At 37.2% G+C, this 23,371-nt stretch overlaps 1 protein-coding gene across 4 annotated transcripts in view; it reads right to left on the bottom strand.

Annotated features, from left to right (window-relative positions):
* Window positions 1–23,371, bottom strand: part of magi2a (membrane associated guanylate kinase, WW and PDZ domain containing 2a) — a 240,912-nt gene that overhangs the window by 60,491 nt on the left and 157,050 nt on the right. For all 4 annotated transcript variants that reach the window (XM_087786601.1, XM_087786598.1, XM_087786599.1 and 1 more), the window contains exon 7: window positions 1,873–1,930. In XM_087786601.1, coding sequence (XP_087642727.1) covers window positions 1,873–1,930 — 58 coding nt within the window. The remainder of the gene's footprint in view (window positions 1–1,872; window positions 1,931–23,371) is intronic.

The following is a 23,371-nucleotide window of genomic DNA, read 5'->3' as shown; positions in this document are numbered from 1 at the left end:
GCTATATAAATAAATATTACTTACTTACTTACTTACTTACTTACTTACAGAAGGGTAGATGCATAGAAGTATAGACAGATGAAAGGATAGAAGGATGGATGCATGGATGGATGGACTTACAGAAGGGTAGATGCATGAAAGTATAGACAGATGAAAGGATAGAAGGATGGATGCATGGATGGATGGACTTACAGAAGGGTAGATGCATGAAAGTATAGACAGATGAAAGGATAGAAGGATGGATGCATGGATGGATGGACTTACAGAAGGGTAGATGCATGAAAGTATAGTCAGGGGATAAAGGATAGTTACATTGAATACGAAAAGATAGACAGACTGAAGGGTAAAAGGATGGATGAATAGAAGGAGGGATGGAAGGATGGATGGACGGCGGGAAGGATAGACATACCTGCGGATAGATAAAACAGATGGCCTGAAAAACAGATGGACGGAAGGATAGATGGACGGACAGACAGATGGATGAATGATAAATAGACACAAGGACAGATAAACAGATGGATGGAAGGTTAGATGGATGGCAGAAAAGAAGGAAGAAAGGACAGATGGACAGAAGAACAGATGGATGGAAGGATAGATGGACGGACAGACAGATGGACGAATGATAAATAGACACAAGGACAGATAAACAGATGGATGGAAGGTTAAGTGGACGGCAGAATAGAAGGAAGAAAGGACAGATGGACAGAAGAACAGATGGATGGAAGGATAGATGGAAGAAAGGATAGATCGATGGAAAGAAAGACGGACGAAAGGATAGTTACATTGAATACAGAAAGATAGACGGAGTAACGGGTAAATGGGCGGAAGAATAGACGGAAGGATGGATAGATGCATGGAAGGATGGTTGGATGAAAGGATAGAGATACCTAAGGATAGACAGACAAAAGACTAGATGGCCTGAAGAACAGATTGACGGAAGGATAGATGGAAGGAAAGATAGACGGACGGACGGATAGATGGACGAAGGACAAATGGAGACAAGGACAGAAGAACAGATAGATGGATGAAGATGCATAAAGAACAGAAGGAAGGAAGGACAGATGGACAGATGGACAGAAGAACAGATGGTTGGAAGGATAGATGGAAGAAAGGATAGATGGATGGAAAGATAGACGGAGGAAGGATAGCAACATTGAGTACAGAAAGATAGACAAACTGAAGGGTAAATGGACGGAAGGATAGATAGATAGATAGAACTTTATTGATCCCTCAGGATATAATTGTAATACATCAGAATAAAAGACAGATGGATGGATGGATAGACAGACTAAAGAATAGATGGACAGAAGAACAAATGGACGGAGGGATAGACAAGCAGAAGGATAGATGGATGGAAGGATAGACGAGCAGAAGGATAGATGGATGGAAGGATAGACGAGCAGAAGGATAGATGGATGGAAGAGCAGAAGGAGAGATGAAAGGAAGGATGGACGAGCAGAAGGATAGATGGATGGAAGGATAGACGAGCAGAAGGATAGATGGATGGAAGGATAGAGGAGCAGAAGGGGAGATGAACGGAAGGATAGACAAGCAGAAGGATAGATGGATGGAAGGATAGATGAGCAGAAGGATAGATGGATGGAAGGATAGATGAGCAGAAGGATAGATGGATGGAAGGATAGAGGAGCAGAAGGATAGATGGATGGAAGGATAGACGAGCAGAAGGATAGATGGATGGAAGGATAGAGGAGCAGAAGAATAGATGGATGGAAGGATAGACGAGCAGAAGGATAGATGGATGGAAGGACCTCGATCTGTCTGTCTGTCACTTCCTGACTGAACTCTTGACTGAACAAGATACTTCATCCCTGATACAAAATAAAGAGAACGTATCAAGCAAGTACAACTTACTCAACGTAGTAGCTTCCATAAATGGGGTCATCGATCTTCTCCCATCCGTACGGAAGCTCTGTAGGAAACAAAACGACAAGAATAATGAGTCTGTGGTTTCGTCAATGTGCTCAAAGCTGCATATGGATCTCGCTTTAAAATCTTTAAAATACATCTTCGAGGCAGGACTCACTTTGAGGTTCGCCGTCCTCCGTGATCAAGCATCTGCCGGAGCAACAACGAGTCAACGAGCAAGGATTGATTTATTCTGGAGCTGTTAGCACAACTCGTGCCCCTCGTTTGAACGAACCCTCACGACAAACATGGAGCAGGAAAGTTGAAAGCGGTTGTTTGTGTTTGGAGTATCAGACGAAGCGACTCGGGCCGAAAACCAGCACAGAAACCACAGAGAGCCTCGCCGTCAACAAGGAGCGAGAGTTTCAACTTCACAGGCTGCATCAGAGACGAGCGCGAGACATGGTTAAGACTTGAGGGAAACACTGGATAAACATCTTCGCTTTTAACGTGGGATGAAAAATTATCTTGAATGTTTTCAACGTTTCACATTGAAGTCAAGAGATCAGAGAGCAACTTAACTGGGATGTTTGAGTTTGTGTTACTTGATTTTATTTGGTCCCAGTTTTGTATAATAATCACTGTGAGCTTATATTATTATTAGATATTATTATCGCGTTTGAGTAGAAAATGTCTCTCGATTTGATTAGAAGGATATATCGCGATCAATATTTAATAGCACTGTATCGATGTTTTTTTAACCTTTGAAATAACATTTTATTTTAATTCATTATTAATTTGAATTATTATTAAATTAAATTAGTTATTTTATGGTTTATATTTAAAAAATGTGTGTATAAATGACAATCATTTGATGTTTTATTTTGCAATTAAAATACTTAAATATTGACAGAGTTTAATCATTTGTGTGGTGCAATTGAACCTCCGGCCACTAGTTGGCAATATTCGTCATTACCTCGGTGCCAAAGTAACAACAAAACCGGTGAAAATGGCAGCGATGAGTGAAACAGCAATGAAAATACCAGAGTCCAGCAGCTTTAGATGCTGATGTTTGGACTCATTTTGACTTCAAAACAAAGTTTAAAGTTTTTACACTGACAGATACTGGATATTGAAAGTTGCTCCAGATTTCTGCACTTCATTGTTTGTGTTTCTATATTTTTCCTTTTTTGTTAATATTTTGAGAAGCACTTTCACATTTAATTAGAAAAAATGTTTGCTAGTTTATTTGCTGTAAAAGCCAGAAAAAGTGTCCTTCCTTAAAAAGAACCGATATATCGTAGTTCCTACAGTATCGCGATATTTCGTAACGTCACACTTGTATCGTGATACGTATCGTGTCGCCAGATTCTTGCCAAAACTCAGCCCTATAGAAGAGTAAACCACCTTACATTAAGAGTAATTTTAAGACCTGATATCAAGTAGAATACAACATTTAAAAGGTGTATTTAATTTAAGAATAAAAGTGAGGGATCGGATTATGACAACAGTCACCTGCCACAATCTGCTCCTCCATTGTTGAAACTGCACAAAGCAAAGACACTTTCAAAACTGCCACTCTTGAATGGAAACACTTCATCCATCCTTGGTGTCTTTTAACTTCTCAGAAAGATCTTTTCAAACATTTTTGTTCCAAGCGGACGAGTGGGCTCGATTCAATGACAGCGTTAACTCCAACATGTCACTCGTCAATCAAGAGGTGACAGACTGAGCCGGACATTATCTTCACCCACGTTCACACTCAATTTCATGTCAGGTGCGGGAATAGCGCAGATTTGTAAAGTGGTAAAATGACCAGGTTTGTAATTTATCTGTGGGTTTTTCCTTTTGCAAAATCTCCCAAAATATTCATTTGTACATTTATGTTTTTCAAAGAAACCCTTGGTCCAGTATTCTGTACCTGTCAGTGAAGCAATAATTAGATATTTACACTTTTATTGATAATAACTGTCTGTTTTATTAAAAAAAAGACTGGATTATCTCCAAAGTAACATTAACCTCTATTGAATTTTGACACGTCAAGTTGTTTTTACGAGTCAAGTTCACTCAAAAATGAACCTGTAGTGAAGTAAAAAATAAAGAAAACACAAACTTCATATAAGAACGTCTTGTGGCTGAGAAACCAGTTGAAATCTCCTGCTGATTCAGCGTTATGTACCTTGCACTTTTTTCTTTGGCAGTTCAAGCCATTTCATTTTTCCTGAACGTTTGAACTAATGGCTACATTTACACAGTCTGTGACGCAAAAGACAAGGTTAGGGACCCCTGACCTAAAGTATGCAAAAGATGATGCAGTTTTAATTACAAATTAATTTAAAATAATTTGGCTCAGTTTCTTTAAAAAAAAGATAATAATAAGATACAGGATCTAAATATCACCCGAACCAGACCCGGGGAAGATGTAGCCCAGAGGCCAAATATGGTACTACACTTCAACACTCTTTCTTAAGATAACTAGTGAAAGTTGTTTGTTTTTAACATTTAATTCCACTTTATCTATTTCCACTGTTATGTCTTCTCGCCTTAAACTAAATAATTGTATTCAATTCTATTTTTCAACCAGTATTGCCATTTTATTACATTACACATAAATGTACAATATATTAAAGTCCACATTTTTTGTTTATATTGAAACATTTTATCATATATCGTTGTTTTAATCCAGCCGTAGATTTAAACTGTTTTTAACTTATCTTTAGTAAGCTTTTTATGGTGAGGTTATTAATGGTTGTTACAACAAACAGTTTCTAAATTATTTTAAAAACTGCTTCTTGCATCTATTTTAGTACACGCAGTACAAAGTATTTATTTCTAAATCTTTTCACTTTATAACATGTCTGAGCCAGTATTGCAAAAGAAATTCAGTACCTTTATAAATGAATTAAAACATCAGTTTTTGTGACAGTTGTTTTATAAATAATATTTAAAATGAGTGACCATACAATTATAAATTTAATTGTAATACTTGTAATACTAAGATTTACATGGTTGTTACAGAGGAATGATTGTTGTTTTTGCTTTTCCTGATCCCGTTCGTAACTGCAGATTTTATTCGTAACTGCAGATTTTAATCCCGATTTCCGATGTTATTCTTCCAAACCCTCACCTGCCCCCTGCCTCACATCTCCGACTACACGACGTCATTAGATCTACATGGACTCGACATCCTGACGCGCTCGTAAATCTCTTTGCGGAGAACATTGTTCAAACGACGAGCTCGCAGGCAAACATGGGAATCCGTTCCTGGCATTTCCAGTGTAATCGCTCCGGGTTTAACGTGAGGAACAAGGTGGCTCAGATCATCTGCTCCATTGACATTTACTTCCCGAGCAGCTCCACTCACTAACATACAAAAAAAACAACCATGCATGGATCTCATAAACACATTCCTCCCTCGCTTTAAAGTAAAGATTTGGAAAAGCTTAGATCTCCGGCAGCTCTTTGATTAAATTGGCGCCAACAGGATCGTGCGTACGCATAGAATAAAGTGGAGGAAGCTTAATAAACGTGTGCGAGAACATGAAACTGTGTTTTATATTTAATGAGCGGAGACGCTGCTGAGAAAGGCGTCGCTCTTCTGTGGAGATATTCCAGTGGGTCTCCACCTGCTCACATATCGCTGAGCCCTCGCGATCCTGCACTGTTCAACGGAAGGTTGGACCATTAGTATGTTGGTGAGACAGAAAACACGCCCGAAGGACTTAAAATAGAGTAAAAAAAAAGGCCTGAATCAAGGATTGGAAAAACTGTCACAATAGGAACCAAATACTCATCCATTTTCTGCCTCTATTCCCTTGAATATTATAAAATATATTTTAACAAGCACACAAAACGTTTCTATTTTTCAATTTAAATGTATCAAAATTAATGTTTGTTACCATTTTCCCATTTTATCTTCAAAATCAGTTGGACTGTAATTGGAAGTATCTGTTTTTATTGCAGACATCAATTGTTCCATTTCCTGTTAATAACATTCATTTACTTTGGGCCAAATAAAATGACCTGGTGGATCAGATTTGGCCCCCCGAGCCATCTGGCCGAAATGTATTGATAAAGATGTGATCCGTGTTGCTGAAGGGTTTTGGACTAAAGGTGTAATAATAAGATAATCATTTTAAGATAAAATGTATTTCAAACTCTACATGCTACCAAGCTAATGTGCTAACATGTTTGAGCAACACATCAACAATCCAAAGCTAATTATAATCGTACAAAGCAACATTTACAGTAAATTGTTAAAGGGTCAGTTTAACCAAATTTGGCTGATGTTCTACTCGCCCTCATGTCGACTTAAGGGTTGCAGTTATTTTCAGAGTAATCTGTTTATGTTTAGAGTTATAGACAAAAATGTATGTTCATGCTAACATAGCTAAGGGCACTACGTCTTCATCCTCGTCGAAAAGAAAAACCTTAAACGTCAAGAAAATAATTGTTACAAATTAATGAAACAAATATTTACTTTAAGCTTGTTTTTAGCGGAAGATCAAGGGTATCAGTGTAAATTGCAATGTGTTTTGAATGAGGAAAAACTTAAAGAAGGAGGTGAAAGACTGACAACTTCGGCTAAAAAACAAACCTAAAACATAGACTTATTTAAGCTTTTTCAAGGTAAATTACTCATATCATGGCTTCAATACAAGATGGACTTTACACTTGGAGGTATTTGGATGTTTTTAAGTGTCTTATTTGAACAAGATGAAGACAAAGACAACTGAGATCCAGTCTCTACATTAAAATGAACAATAATTTTTGTCTATAACTGTAAAAAGGAACCAATTACTCAGAAAATAATCCCAACCCTTAGTCGAGGGTGAGTAGAACATTTCTTTGACTTTCATTTTGACCAGGCTCAGTACATACATATACTGTATCATAGAGTTTTACCATCACTGAGGCGATATACTATTGGAAAGTTTTGAAGATTGTTGGGTCATTGACTTGTAAATAGTAGTCAAAATACTGTGTAATAGTAACGGCTATTTCGCTGTAAAGAAAAGCATGTTGGGCAAGTAATTAAAGGTAAAGTTAGTTGAAAAATATGGTAATATTTTTGGTACAACTCCCAATATTTACTCTCAATAAATTGTGTTGGTGATGGAGTGATTCCCTCCTTTAACATTCCTGTAAAAAATATATGATTCCGTGACATGACTGTTGAAACTGAAGCTGAAACTGAAAGAGGGCAACTTTGATAAAAGCCTCTCCAGCTCGGATTGAAGAGAATTCCGCTCTGATCCCTGAGAATGAAGGCAGTGAACGTGGAGTACAAACAAAGAAGAAGACATATGAATGACTTTAATGATGCCTTTTGAAACTCTTTCGCTTTTTTGTTTAGGATTAGAAAAGCACATGACCCACAAAAATAATAAATTCAACTAAATAAAATAAAAAAATCATTTATTTTTAAAGATACGTTGAAAAAAATGGAAAGGGAATCAATAATACATTCATTTTCTACCTCTTTTTCCTTCATTGACATCGAGAAAGGCTGGAGCGAATTCCCAGCTTCTCGGGGTGAGAGGCAGGGGACACCCAGAGGTTAGAGAATCAATCAAGCTCCACTTAAGAACGGAGAGAAGACAGACCCGTAGAAGAGGAGAAACGAGGCTGTTATCTTAAGCTGCTTTCATGATAAAGCCTTAAAGAATTGTGGTAAAATAAACCATCAGATCATCTTCCAACACTTTCTTTCCTCCAGTAAAAAAAAAACTCAACATCCCTCCTCGCGGCCGCTTTCATCTCGTCAAAGCATTCCAGAAAATTCTTATGCACTTTTAAAGAAGTTTTCGGAAGTTGGATGGAGCGTGTGTGTGTGTGTGTGTGTGTGTGTGTGTGTGTGTGTGTGTGAGCTCGTTTTTAGGGAATTGGTTTGAAAAAAGATCCGTTTCACATCATTTTAAAACGAAGTTGGAAAAACCTTTTTCTATTGAAACATGTGAAGATATATGTAGTTACTTTCCTGAATGACACAAACACAAACAACACACTTTGATAAGTGACAAAGGTCATCAGCGATTGGAAGAACAGATCAATGCTGTGTCTCAAATCGCATACTTGTGTACTCAAAGTTAGTATTTTTAGTCCGTAAGTGCGTCTCAATTCTTAGTATGCGAAATTTAGTGCGCCATGCACACTAAAGTGGCGTACTAAAACGCCCACAAAACTGAGTATGGTTCGATGGACACTAACCACCCTAAACAGACGCCATCTTAGTGACGTTTTAAACGTAAGTTACGTCATATATAAATGCATATATATATTCATATACGTACAGGTGCATTTTCAGCAGCAGTAGAAGGATGAGACGTCTTCGGTGCTGATACCAGCTTAAATATCTCGCGATTATTTAGATTCTCATATTTTTTCTTTCTTTATTTTTCCAAACTTGCTGCCAGCAGGTGTCGATAGCGTTCAAACAGCTGGTTGCAACCATCGTTAAATAGAAGTAGAAGAAGAAGCTGTCGCGTCATTTCCTGTTAGTGTGTAGCAGCAGAGTTTGATTTGAGACATACTATCTGTGGAGAATTTGCGTACTAGTTAGTATACACACTATCCTGATGCATACTAATTTCTAGTATACTAAGAGAAGTATGCGATTTGAGACACAGCATAAGACTCGTGGTTGTGTTGAAGGAGCTTTAAGTGAGTTGGAAATCAAGAAATTATAGTTTCTCATGAGTCAGTGAGTCATTGTTTCTCCAGTGAGTAGACACATCTGTCTCTGTCGCACCTTCTCTTTCCAACCTCCTCTTTGTACGACTGCTTTCTTCTCCACAGCCCTGAGGTTAATAAGAAATTAAACCATGAGCCACAACATAATGACCACCGTAGTGACCCAGTAACAATCCTCACTCTTGATATAGACGCTGAATATAGTCATTTTTATGAAGGTCGGTTTTGATACATAAGGAAAATGTTGATTTAAATTTTAAAAAATTGTTTTGACCTTTTATACAAAGCTTTTCTTATGAAAACTAACATTTAATAAAATTCACCTTGTAACTTTTTAAATGGTTAACTTTGCACATTAGATGGGAAAATAATACCGTATTTTCCGGAGTACAAGTCGCACCAGCCATAAAATGCATAATAAAGAAGGGAAAAACATATATAAGTCGCACTGGAGTATAAGTCGCATTTTTGGGGGAAATTTATTTGATAAAATCCAACCCCAAAAACAGACGTGTCATCTTGAAAGGTAATTTAAAATAAAATTAGAATAGAGGCAACAACAGGCTGAATAATTGTACGTTACGTTACATGACACAACTGAGAACGTGCCTGGTATGTTAACATAACATATTAAGACTTATTCAGAGAACTATAGCATAAATAACATGCTAAGAAGTTTACCAAACCATCCGTGTGACTCCAAATAACTCAAATCCAATGAAATCTTCATCCTCGGTGTTACTTTTAAACAACTAACTAACTCCCGAGGTAGAAGATGCGGCGCTTCCTCTTTTACGTCAAAATTATCAACACAGGCCTAGAGCGCCCTCTTGCGGTTTAGTGTGAAAATAACATGTGAAATGATATACTGGTAATAATGTGTTAATAATTTCACACATAAGTATAAGTCGCACCCCCCGGCCAAACTATGAAAAAAACTGCCACTTATAGTCCGGAAAATACGGTACTTACTGGGTGTGAATGTTGCCTAAAAAACACCTTTTAGAGTAGAATTGCATTCAATATATCTGTGTTACTTATTTATTAAATGTATTAAATATTAATTATTAGACGTATTATGCTCATGTATTTTTTCTCTTTAAGTAATAGTACATTGTGAAATAAAAACCTAATTGGTCTCATTATATTGATTATTATTTAATTTTCAAATAATAAACTTTAGAAAGTGTTTTTATAAATCATAAAACCAATAAAACAAAATATTAAATGTAACAAAATGATCCTTAACATGATCTTAAGTCAATTTACAAATGGACTGAAACTTCTTCTCTCAAGCTCACGGTGAGATCGAGTATTAAGTAAATCTGGACGACGAGCTGTGAAGATATTTGAGTCATAATTCCACTTTGAAGGATTTGTCTCACCAGGTTCGACCAGTTCCAAATCCTCTGCCGACAAAAAAAATCCTTCATTCACAAGGATTTTCTTTCACATTAACAGTTTTTTTCAAAACTACACATTATATCTTTAAACATATCGTTTAAAATCAATTAAAACTTAAGGTATTAAAAGAAACAGTTGAAAAACCTGATGTCAGCAGTCGAAAAACTAACAAAGGTTGTTTTTTCCTCTAGTTCTCGGTGTGAAAAATACAAGACTTCACTGCAGAAAAACACGTTTGTCCTCGTCTGTAAACTCCCGCCGGTGCTCGTCTCCTGCAGACATGTGCAGACAATTAAACCAGAGACCAGAACTGAGAGAAGAGAAGAAACAAGTTTTTGAAGCTTATCAAGACGCTGCAGAGACAGTACTGTGACCTGGCTCTAGTTCTCTCCTCTCTAGTCTGAAACCTTTTCCTTCCTTTGCCTGATGGTTAGAAAAAAAAAGTCTTAGTCTTAGAAGTGGAGTTTGTTCGACCTTCTCTTGTTCAGCATCAGGTTCAAGCACTTGTGGGGAGATGTTGTTCAGGATAAACACAAAAGAGAGGTCTCACAACTGAAACTGAAACCCTGGTGATTGCTCCTGATGATGAGGTTCCAGGGTTGAGTCAGTACTTGGGTGACTTAGGTCAGTCCGTCAAACTGAGCCTGAGAAACCTGGGTGTTGTATTTGACAAAGACTTGTCTCTAGTTCAACACTGTAGAAAACTGACCAGAAACTGTTTCCTTCAACAGAGAAAAATCTCTAAACTTGGAAAAATGACAACATAATCTGGAGAGTTTGTTTTCGTGTCTAAACAGGAAGAAAATGTCTCTCCTGCAGCAGTAAAACGAAAAAGAATCTAAACTATTCTGACCATTTTCCGATATTTCTATTTTTATTTGAATACATGAATGATCTATTACTATAGAGAATAGTTCGTAGTTGTATTTTAGCACAATAGCCTTAGTAAAATATAATATTGTTATTATTTATGACACAGCAGTTAATTTTGTGTATTTTTTCTATATTCTGCAGCGAGAATTCTGACCCGCTCTAGTAGAAGAACTCACATTTCCCCCGATCCTTAAAACCCTTCACTGGCTGCCAGTTTCTTTCAGGATCAACTTTAAAATTCTGGTTCTTGTTTGATGAACATCTTAAGACATTTTTTATTTGTGCTTTTCCCTGATTTTCTGTCTCTCCTGTGTTCGTCTTATGTGTCTTGATCTTTAGTTTGTTCAAGCGCTTTGTGACCCTGGTCTAGAAAGGTGCTTTACAAATAACTATGAATTACTTCGGGTCACCTTGGCCCAGAGACAACACAAGGGATACCTCGAACACATTTGTTTCAGGTCACCTTGACCCAGAGACACCACAAGGGATACCTCAAACACATTAGTTTCGGGTCACCTTGACCCTGAGATAACGCAAGGGATACCTCAAACACATTAGTTTCGGGTCACCTTGACCCTAAGACAACACAAGGGATACCTCAAACACATTAGTTTCGGGTCACCTTGACCCTAAGACAACACAAGGGATACCTCAAACACTTACTTACTTACTATTACTTACTTACTTAACTTCTATAGTGAAAGAAGAGAAACACATCTTTAGATTTGCCCTTTTAAAACATATTTTGGAAATTTTCAAGCTTATAATTTTTCGGAGGCAAAACTTCAAATGCAGTCATTGATAACAGTTTTACTATCCCGTCCATCACGCTGACCCTAATAACTCTCGCCCGTCCACGATGTTTCCGTGACGGCACTGAAGTGGACTCGGAGCTGAGGTGTGAGAAAAGATTGTCAGGAGGTGGAGGTTCTTCAGCAGCTCGAGTGCTTTGAAGTAACTGAGATATTGGAGATGATGAAGAGCGCCCAAAAAAAAAAGCTGAAGTATGTGAAGCTGAAGAGGGCGAGTCTCTGGAGCTGGTGAAGGTGGACGTAGACGATGCACTCGAGCAGCTCAAGTGCTGATGTCGGCGCTTTGGCGAGTTCATCCGAGGAGACTCTGTTGCTTTTTCTTGTCGGAAACGTAAAAACGACGTTGTGTAGCATCAACAGAGGTGTGAAGACCAAGTGGGCCATCATCAGCACCAGCGATCCTCATGAGCTTGTCATTTTTAAGTGGTCGCTGAAAATGCAATTTAGGTTCTGGCTGTGCGAGCCAAGTCCTCAGATAAGCTCTCGCACGTCTGTAATCATGTAGATAAATTGCTCAATTTGTTAGAGGGACATGTTGTCATTGTGGTCAAGTCCCTTCATTTCCACTGTGGCTCGTCGCTACATCTGAGGCCCTTCAAGTTCCAGGAGCTGCATTTTAACTCTTTTTTCTACAGTTAGTTTGATAAATAACTCCAAAAAACAGATTTTAACCCTTGTGTTATATAAGGGTCAGGGTGAACTGATGGCCTTTAAACAAATGTGTTTCTGGTATCCCTTGTGTTGTCTCTAGGTCAATGTCAACAACCGCCCTGGCTTCAAGAAATACATATGCAGTGGTGGAGGTCGTTCACATTGACACTGAGTCAACACAAGGGATACCTTAAACACATTTGTTTCGGGTCACATTGACATAGAGACAACACAAGGGATACCTCAAACACATGTGTTTCGGGTCACCTTGACCCTAAGACAACACAAGGGATACCTCAAACACACTTTTTTCGGGTCACCTTGACCCTAAACAAAACAAGGGATACCTCAAACACATTTGTTTCGGGTCACCTTGGCCCAGAGACAACACAAGGAATATCTCAAACAAATTTGTTTCGGGTCAACTTGACCTTGAGACAACACAAGGGATACCTCAAACACATTTGTTTCAGGTCAACTTGACCCAAAAACAACACAAGGGATACCTCAAACACATTTGGTTTGGGTCACCTTGACCATGAGACAAAACAAGGGATACCTCAAACTAATTATTTTCAGGTCAACTTGCCCCAGAAACAACACAAGGGATACCTTAAACACATTTGTTTTGGGTCACCTTGACCATGAGACAAAACAAGGGATACCTCAAACTAATTATTTTCAGGTCAACTTGCCCCAGAAACAACACAAGGGATACCTTAAACACATTTGTTTCGGGTCAGGTTGACCCTGAGACGACACAAGGGATACCTCACACACATTTGTTTGGGGTCAAGTTGACCTAGGGACAACACAAGGGATAATAAAATGATATGTTTGTGATGTCATTGATTGACCTCGATTCATTAACCACTAAAATATTCATCACTGAAGCTCTGGTTCTTGTTCGCAACATTCCTGCCACTTACTCAATGCTGACAAAAAGTATCCAATTATTAAGATAAAATAAATGTTCGGTAATAATATTGGATTAAAAACGAAACAAATGTGCTATTGTGTGGATGAAGCTGCTTGGCTTGGAAAATGAACTCACTGTCCTGTTTCTTCTGTAAAGACTCTTGTTCCACTGGAACATGTTGCACAAGGTCATTGTAACTTGACCTGCACTGAGGAGGAGGTCAGTTGAACCAATCACAAGAGCTGGAGGTCGTTTCTGAAGGTCATATTCAGAACATCAAAGCCTTCAATGATGGACACTTGATGGGGAATTAGTTTCATACTTTCTATGAAAATGGCTCGATTTCTTTTTATTTTCTTTTATATTTTCAAAGAAATAAGATCATTACATTAAAAGGTATAAAGCTTTGATTAGAAAGTTAGGGACAGATTTTCAATAGAAAAATATGAATTAAATGAGACGATAATGAGCATATTTTTAGAGAAACCACACAAAACTAATACAGAAGATTAAAGTACATCCTTCACTGCTGCAACATTGTTTCAATTAGACTTAAAAGAAACAGTGTCTTTGTAAAGCAACAGCAGGTAGGTGTAAATCAGGTTGTATGTATTAATATAAAAAGAACATTTCTTTACAACTGGAAATTATCTTTTTTCCCTTTCTTGCTCAAAAAGTGTTGATTTATATGAACAACGACATTGCAAACACTTTAATTAACGCTTGTAATGGTTTTAAAAATACATTTTGTTGATGTTCAGTATCTCGTGAAATGCACTGAATACTAAAGACTTTGTATTCAGTGCATCTTCTTGGATATAAACCCGATAATTCAACGTGTTACTTCAGCAATCTACGTAAAAAATCCAACATAATCTGACATAAAACCAAATATTGATTTATGACCTTCAGTTGACCTTGGCTCTGCTCAGCGTCAAAGTGTAGACGAGGATGAACTAGTGCTCGTGCAACACATCACATCGTTACATTGTTACATGGTTATATAGTTATTAGATACGTTGAGTGACAGATACACAGTCATCCACAGGTGAATATGTCCAGCTCTTCTCGAAGAATAATAGATAGATAAAGATATTTCAAGGCCTCTCAAAAGCTATCAGCTATTATACGGTCGGACATTGAGTTCATTATTGTGTAACTTCATTTGAAGATCATTTGATTTCCAATGAAAAACTGTTAAATTTTAGAAGACATTTTTTCATTTTCAGGTGAATATTTTTCAATTTCATTTAGAAAATTTTAATTTTAATACATTTTTTTTCCCATTGAAAAACTGTTCAATTTCAGATGAAAATTGAAGTGAAAAGAGTTTGATTAAAGTAGGAAATTGTTTAATTTCTGTTGAAATTTGTTTGTTTTAAATTGAAAGATTATCTGATTACAGTTGACAATAGTTTAATTTCATTTGAAAATTGTTCATTTTAATTGTAATAATTGTGATTTCGATTGAAAACTGTGTGATTACATTTGATATTTGATTTAATTTCTGTTGATAGTTTAAGTTGAAAATTGTTTGATTTCATTTGAAAATTGTTTAATTTATTTTGATTATTTTTTTTTTTTTATAGAAAATATTTTGATTTCAATTGAAAATTGTGTGATTAAAGTCGAATATTGTTTGATTATAGAATAATATTGTTTTATTATATTTAAAAAACGTTTTAGTTGAAAATAATTCGATTTTAGTTCACTATACTTTGAATAAAGTTGTAAATTGCTAATTTAAAGTTGTAAATTGTTTTTTTAGAGTTTAAAATTGTTTTTTAATCAAAGTATGATTTTGTTTTAATATATTTGAAAACATTTATTACTCAAAATAATTTGATTTTAGTTCAATACAGTTGGATTAAAATTGAAAATTGTTGGATTAAAGTTGAAAATTATTGTATTAACGTTGAAAATTGTTGGATTAAAGTTGAAAGTTGTTGGAATAAAGATAAAAATGATTGGATTAAAGTTGAAAATGTTTGTATTAAAGTTGAAAATTGTTGTTTTACAGTTGAAAATTGTTGGATTTAAATTGAAAATTGTTGGATTAAAGTTGAAAGTTGTTGGAATAAAGTTTAAAATTATTGGATTAAAGTTGAAAATCGTTGTATTAAAGTTGAAAATTGTTGTTTTAAAGTTGAAAATTGTTGGATTAAAGTTGAAAGTTGTTGGAATAAAGATAAAAATGATTGGATTAAAGTTGAAAATGTTTGTATTAAAGTTGAAAATTGTTGTTTTACAGTTGAAAATTGTTGTTTTAAAGTTGAAAATTGTTGGATTAAAGTTAAAATTTGTTGGATTAAAGTTGAAAATTGTTGTTTTAAAGTTGAAAATTGTTGGATTAAAGTTAAAATTTGTTGGATTAAAGTTGAAAACGGTTGTATTAAAGTTGAAAATTGTTGTATTAAAGTTGAAAATTGTTGTTTTAAAGTTAAAAGTTGTTGTATAAAAGTTGAAAATTGTTGTATTAAAATTTAAAACTGTTGTTTTAAAGTTCGACATTTTTTGATAACAGTTTGTGTAAGGTGCATACAAACAACACAAAAATTGTCCATGATTGTATATACTTACAGATAAACTGTGAACTGATGTAAAGAAGAAAATACTTTTGAAATAAAAACAAAATTGTCTGATCTTTTAGTCAATAATACTGGGGAAGGATTTTTACACAAAACATTCTACTGACACCAGTTTTTATAACGACACAACTATAAAAACCAGATGCAAAAACAACGTCTATTATTACATCACCTTCATTCTCCAGAATAACCTGTAGCTAAAGTACAGACATTATCAGAATCAAACAGAGAATGTAGCGTAGAAACACATTCAACTGCATTTGTCTAAACGTTCAAAAATATTGCTTTTACTTTTCTTTCATCCGCTAACCAAAGTCTTGCCCATAGTTCAAGCACCAGACACGGAAACATGTCTGACTTCACTTTCAATCCATGCAACTATAATGTATCGTCCTGTTCAATTCTAGCGCCGGCGCTCCAGGCTCGCCATCAAAGTGCGTTCGTGACGCCGCCGCGATAACGGAGCGTCTTCCCTGTCGGCTGACATCTGACGCAAGACGCTGCAACCGGGACGAGAAACAGCACTTAAACTCTGATTTAATCGTCTCTTACGAGGGTCTGAACGAGCGAAGAGACACCGACATGTGTTTCTGCTGCACAGCCGACCACTGTTTGGCGGCGCAGGGAAAATAAAACAAACAAAAGAGGAAGTTGCGCACGGATGCAAAAGTGAGAGTGAAAAAAAAAGAAAGAAAACAGGGCTTGTCCTACTTCTCTGCATCTACAAAGAAAGAGGGGGATGACGGAGGAGGGGGTGGTGTAGAGTAAAGAGGTAAAGGAGGTGAGACAGAAATATACAGTTATGCAAGTACGTCTGTGAAGTCGAGCAGCTTTTCTTCAGCGGCTCTATTTGAAGGAGCGTGCGGTCGAACGACGACACGTTCTTATCAGGATGTGTTGAAACAAAAGAAGACGTGTTTTCGACGCCGCGTTCAATACATGTTTCCTACTGTAGCACCAGAGGAATACGCCGCCGTCCCGCGGGATTGTGGGGAACAAGTCAACCGTTGGATTCTTGTTGAATCAGGATTCATCCTTCGTTCTTTTTCTCAAGATCCTCTCAACGAGCACCGGGAGACGTCAGGCCGGAGGGCCATGTACGGCCCACTGAGAGCATCAATCCGGCCCATGACAGAAATTGTCAATTTAAACGTTTAAATAATGTTAATTATTGAATATACCTTTTATTAAACCATTTTATACAAACATTTGTGTTTACAATAAATTTAGACTGATTTTATTTTTCCTCAGAAATGTTATTTGTTTGTTTTTTATCTTTTCGTTTAGTGCATCTTTTCCTTATTTCCTATTCGTAGCATTTCTTTAATCAGAAAAAGCATATTTTTCTACTTTTATTAACCACTTTTCTAATCTTTTTTAAGGTTACCGCACAAAAATATGTTTAACCGATGACTTATGGTCCAAATTTGACTCAATGGACCAAAAAATAAAAGCACACAATTTGTCATCATCAATGCATAACACGGTCAAAACCAATGGAAACAGTTACAGTTATATATCGTGAACTTTAGCTACTGTAACTAGTGACCATCAACCAAAAACACTTTCTGATAACACAGGCAACACTTTCTGGGTCGAGGCTCATGATTGAAAGACGGAAAAAAAAGTGAGTTTATTTCACCAAAACACAATACTACCAACATTTGTCCAGAGTTAATTCATCCAATAGTAAAATCCAATGCTAGCTCTGGTCGGTGCAACGTCCCTTCCTGAGGTGAAAACTTTAAAACAATTTTTTTAATTTGATAAAATCACGTTAAATCAAATTCAAATATAGACGATTTGAGTTCAGGATCTGCTTGATGATAAAGTTAGTGAAGTGAAGTGAAGCCTGTTGAGCAGCAAAAGTCCCTGATATCAATGTAACTGAAGCACATACTAATGCATATGTGTACACATTTAAATTATTAGGTTAATTCATAAAATATATACTTTTAAAAGTAAATATTGAACAACCAACCAATCGAATGATCGTCTGTGGGTCACAAAAGTTTCTATATATCGAGTCAATTATTCAACATTTAGACTCAACTCAGAACCATTTTTATCTTCGCTTGAAATATCTGTGACCCTTGTGCGACCCCGGGATGTATTTTGGATAACCGGATTTTTGATTCCGAAAACTGATGCATAAAACACTTCAAAAGTGTAGCACAGGCATGAGAAGATACATTTCCTAAGAGGCCACTATTGGTCAAAGCAGCTTTTGAAGAGTTACCAACTGAACTGAAGTAGTGAGGATAATAAAAAAGCAGATTTGATATAGAAAACCTAAAATAAATATCTACCAAAACGAGTAGAAACAAGTCATCACTGCTTTCATGTACTGTATCAGCCTGTACCTAAAATTCCTCTAACATTTGATGTTTACTTACATTCCACTGAAAACCCTATATATGACTGAAATAATGAATTAATGAATTAATATAATAATTATTAAAATACATGTTATATATAAATATATAATAAAAAATAATATGCCTTAATAAATAAATACATAAACTGCATAACAAAGCACTGTAGTAAGAGAAAGGAAAAGTACTTTTTTTTTTCTTTTTCTACCCAATTATACTTTAGTTTAGTAGTAAATAAACACATAGTTCTACACACATATCCACATAAATACACAAGATATAAACGCTCATGGCATCTATAACAAATTGTCTTTTATTATCCCAACATAATATGAAATAGTATCCTAAATATGAATATACTAAGCAGATATCAGTATAAATACAAAATATACTCGAACATACTACAATAGTATTATTATAATCCCCATACACATACACCATATACTTATTAATAGCAATATATATTATGCTTTTTCTTGATTATTCACTTCTGATCACTCTTTATCTTCCTTATAATTGTTTAGAACTAATTTGTTTTATTGGTTTAATTTCCGTCTCCAGATTGTCCCGCAAAGTGAATCCAAAGGTTGGTATTCATCTGAGCCTTTGGCTGTTTAAAGTTAAAATCTTCCTCTAGATTTAATCCTCGTCCCTTTTCCATAAACATTCCCTGGAATGTTTACTATAGATTATTTCTCTCCTTGTACATCATTTGACCGGATCATTTCAACACGACGGCGGCTGCTTTACGACGAGCGAAACCATTTCCATTAGCCTCGCGATGTTCCAGCCGAAGACAATAAATTCAATCTTAGATATGTTTGTAATGGATTTTTTTTTAAATCTCATAATTAGAATATAAATCAGAAAACTTCTCCGAGGTGAACGCGGGGAAAACAAACGGGTGCGAGTAAATGATGCGTGGATCGATTTGGACGTATAGTTCAATTGAAATGTGCAAAAAACACTACGACAACAGCTCCTCCGGTGGCGACGCTCGCTCCCTGCACCCGTCCAAACATGATCAATAACAATCCTCAGAGCTGTCAGCACATCACATCCCGGTGAGGGTCCACGAGGGACAAATGAGATTCGAGGACACCGGAGATAAAAGCTGGATCTCATTGAAACTCTCTCAGGATCTGCATCGTTTCATCTCCTCACAGATCTTCTATGACGTGAGAGGAAGAGAGGAAAAAAAAGAGGTGGACGTGGGTGTCCTTTTGTGTGGAGCGGGGAAAGGTATCATGTTGGCGAGGAAATGTCAAGAATAAACTGTCCGCTTGTTTAATGTCAGCGCGCTTCGAAGCTTTTCATACATTATTGTATCCTCGGATGTGAATTTCACGGGCCAGTGTAATGTCAGGAAACGGGTTTTAAAAATCTGATGTAAGATCAGTTTTGCTTGAAGGACACATTTGTGTGGACATTACAATTAAGGAATAAAACATTTATTTAAAAAAAAATCCAATTAAATAACCGTCAATTGCATCTGAGCGTCAAATAATTAAATATCAAAAAAACATTCAGACTCAACTTAGTTGTTTGAGAACCAATTTTTATCTTTGCTTGAAAATATCTTTGAGCCTTGTGCGACCCTGGGATGTATTTTGGATAATCCGATTTTTGACTCTGAAAATAATGTGTAAAACACTTCAAAAGTGCAGATCAAGAGTGAGAAAATACATTTCCTAAGAGGCCACTATTGGTCAAAGCTGCTCCGAAGAGTTACAAATGATACAAAAGCAGCTTTAATATAGAAAACCTAAAAAATATATTTAACAAAAGACGGTAGAAATATAAGCTAAAATTAAAGATGGGCCTTTGGTTTTCTGTGGGATTATATCCCCCCATCCATGGATGGATGCATATGAACGTATAGATGGATGGATACGTTTAGATAGATGGAGGGACGGATATGAATGGATAGATAGATGGATGGATATGTTAGGATACATGGATGAATAGATAAATGGATGGATGGATGGATGGATGGATGGATGGATGGATGGATGGATGGATGGATGGATGGATGGATGGATGGATGGATGGATGGATGGATGGATGGATGGATGGATGGATGGATGGATGGATGGATGGATGGATGGATGGATGGATGGATGGATGGATGGATGGATACATGGATATGAATGGATGGATGGATATGTAAGGATACATGTATCAATAGATAAATGGATGGGTGGATGGATGAATGGATATGGTCGGATGGATGGATATGAATGGTTATGGATGGATGGATGAATGGATGTACTGTATATGTAAGGATAGATGGATGGAAGGATGGATGGTTGGATGAATGGATATGAATGTACGGATGGATATGGACGGATGAATATGTAATGATAGATGGATGGATGGTTAAATGGATGGATAAATGGATATGGATGGAGGGATTAATGGGTTTAAATTGATGGATAAATGGATATATGGATACATGGATATATGGATGGGATGGATTGATGAATATGTAATGATAGACGGATGGATCGATTAATGAATATAAATGGATATGAATGTATGGATGGATATAGATGGATGGATGGATGGATTTGAATGATGGATGATATGAATGAATGAATGGATGAATATGTAAGGATAGATGGGTGATGGTAGGGGTGTGCATCTCTCAACTACAAGACGAAGATTCAATATGTATTTAGATAAATGTGGTACGAAACAATTCAGGGTCGATGCACTTTAAAAACAAACGATTCGATTGGGCAAGAATTTGATCTGATTCAGTGCAAAATGATGTCATCCGATGAGTGCAAACTCTCTTCTGTCCAGGTCAAAACCATCTCTAGGCTATTGAATCAGGTGGACTGGACTTGGTTTGTGTCCGTGAAGACGTTTGGCTCCTTATCCAAGTGACTTCTTCAGTTTGAGAGACTAGAAAGTCTGACTCGCCTGCAGACAAAGACCAAGTCCAGTGGACCTGATTCAATAGCCTGGAGAGTGATCCCATGTAGTTCCTTGTTTAAAGTGTTTTCAATATGAAAGATTTGCTCTAAAACTTAACCTAATTCAAAATAATAGTTACAGACGTGTAACTGACCGACGTTGTTGTGCGTGTGACTGTTCCTTTAAGAGTGAGACAGGTGAGGGAGAGGGGAGGAGTCAGAGTTCTGCTCTGATGATGATGAAGAACTGATGTTGTTCTTATATCAGTGAAGGTAAGCTGTCTCAGGACAGAGAGAAAGTGAAAGAGAATAAGCAAGCAGAGCTTCCAGCTGTGTTGCTGATATAATAAACCGATTCATAACTTTGTAATCTGGCCATCGACAGATTCTTGGTACATTTAGATGTTCAGGGGCTTGTGAATCGATGCACTCGCATCTTTTAAATCAAAACCAATTTCAGATCCATATCATTTCTTACGTGCCTAATGGATATGAAAGCATGGATGGACATGGATGGATGGATGGATATGAATAGATAAATGGATATGAATGGATGGATGGACATGGATTGATGGATGGATGGATGGATGGATGAATATGAATAGATAAATGGATATGAATGGATGGATGGACATGGATTGATGGATGGATGGATATGAATAGATAAATGGATATGAATGGATGGATGGACGTGGATTGATGGATGGATGGATGGATATGAATAGATAAATGGATATGAATGGATGGATGGACATGGATTGATGGATGGATATGAATAGATAAATGGATATGAATGGATGGATGGACATGGATTGATGGATGGATATGAATAGATAAATGGATATGAATGGATGGATGGACATGGATTGATGGATGGATGGATGGATATGAATAGATAAATGGATATGAATGGATGAATGGATATGAATGGATATAGATCGATATGAATGGATGAATGGATATGGATGGATATAGATCGATATGAATGGATGAATGGATATGGATGGATATGGATAGTTAAATGGATATGGATGGATAGATGAATGGATATGGATGGATAAATGGATATGAATGGATGTGTGGATGGATGAATAATATGGATGAATGGATAAATGGATATGGATGGATGGGAATGAATGGATGGATGGATGAATGGATATGGATGGATGGATGGATATGGATATGGATGGATGGGTGGATGGATGGATGGATATGGATGGATGGATATGGGTAGATGTGAATGAATGGATGGATGGATGAATGGATATGGATGGATGGATATGGGTAGATGTGAATGAATGGATGGATGGATGAATGGATATGAATGGATGTGTGGATGGATGGATGGATGGATGAATGGATATGGATGATAAATGGATATTGTTGGATGGATGAATATGGATGGGTGGATGGGTGGATGGATGAATGGATGAATGGATGAATGATATGGATATGAATGGATGTGTGGATGGATGAATGGATGAATGGATGAATGGATATGGATGGATGGATGGATATAAATGGATGGATGGATGGATGAATGGATGAATGGATGGGTGGATGGATGGATGGATGAATGGATGAATGGATGGATGGATATGGATGGATGGATGGATATGAATGGATGGATGGATATCAATGGATGGATGGATGGATGGATGGATGGATGGATGGATGGATGGATGAATGGATGAATGGATGAATGGATGGGTGGATGGATGGATGGATGAATGGATGAATGGATGGATGGATATCAATGGATGGATGAGTGTTTGACTCAAAGGTTTGACCAGGAGTCGATCGTTGCCTCTCACCAAGTGTGTGTGTGTGTGACTAACACACAGACAGACACACAAAAAAGCTTGGATTGATGAATCAGTTGTGAACCGCGGAGCTGATGACATATTCATTGACATTCAGTCGGGGCGGAGGGTTGTGGTGTCGGGGGGCGAGGAGGGCGAGAAGAGGGCGAGGAGGGCGAGGAGGGCGAGGAGGAGGGCGAGGAGGGCGAGGAGGGCGAGGAGGGCGAGGAGGGCGAGGAGGGCGAGGAGGGCGAGGAGGGCGAGGAGGGCGAGGAGGGCGAGGAGGGCGAGGAGGAGGGCGAGGGTGAAGGCGACACCACTTCTCTTTCACAGCAGCATAAAGCTCTCTTTGTTGCCGTCGCTCCCAGCATCAAACACACAAATCACAAGCTTCTCTGGCCACGAGTGCCGAAGCCTCGCTCCACCCACTGCTGCGTCCCTCAGCGCCAGGTACACTTGTGGAAGGA

This window comes from Callionymus lyra, chromosome 3 (assembly GCF_982586985.1).
Source record: "Callionymus lyra chromosome 3, fCalLyr1.hap1.1, whole genome shotgun sequence".
NCBI lineage: Eukaryota > Metazoa > Chordata > Actinopteri > Syngnathiformes > Callionymidae > Callionymus > Callionymus lyra.
This window is presented reverse-complemented; position numbering and strand designations above follow the sequence as displayed.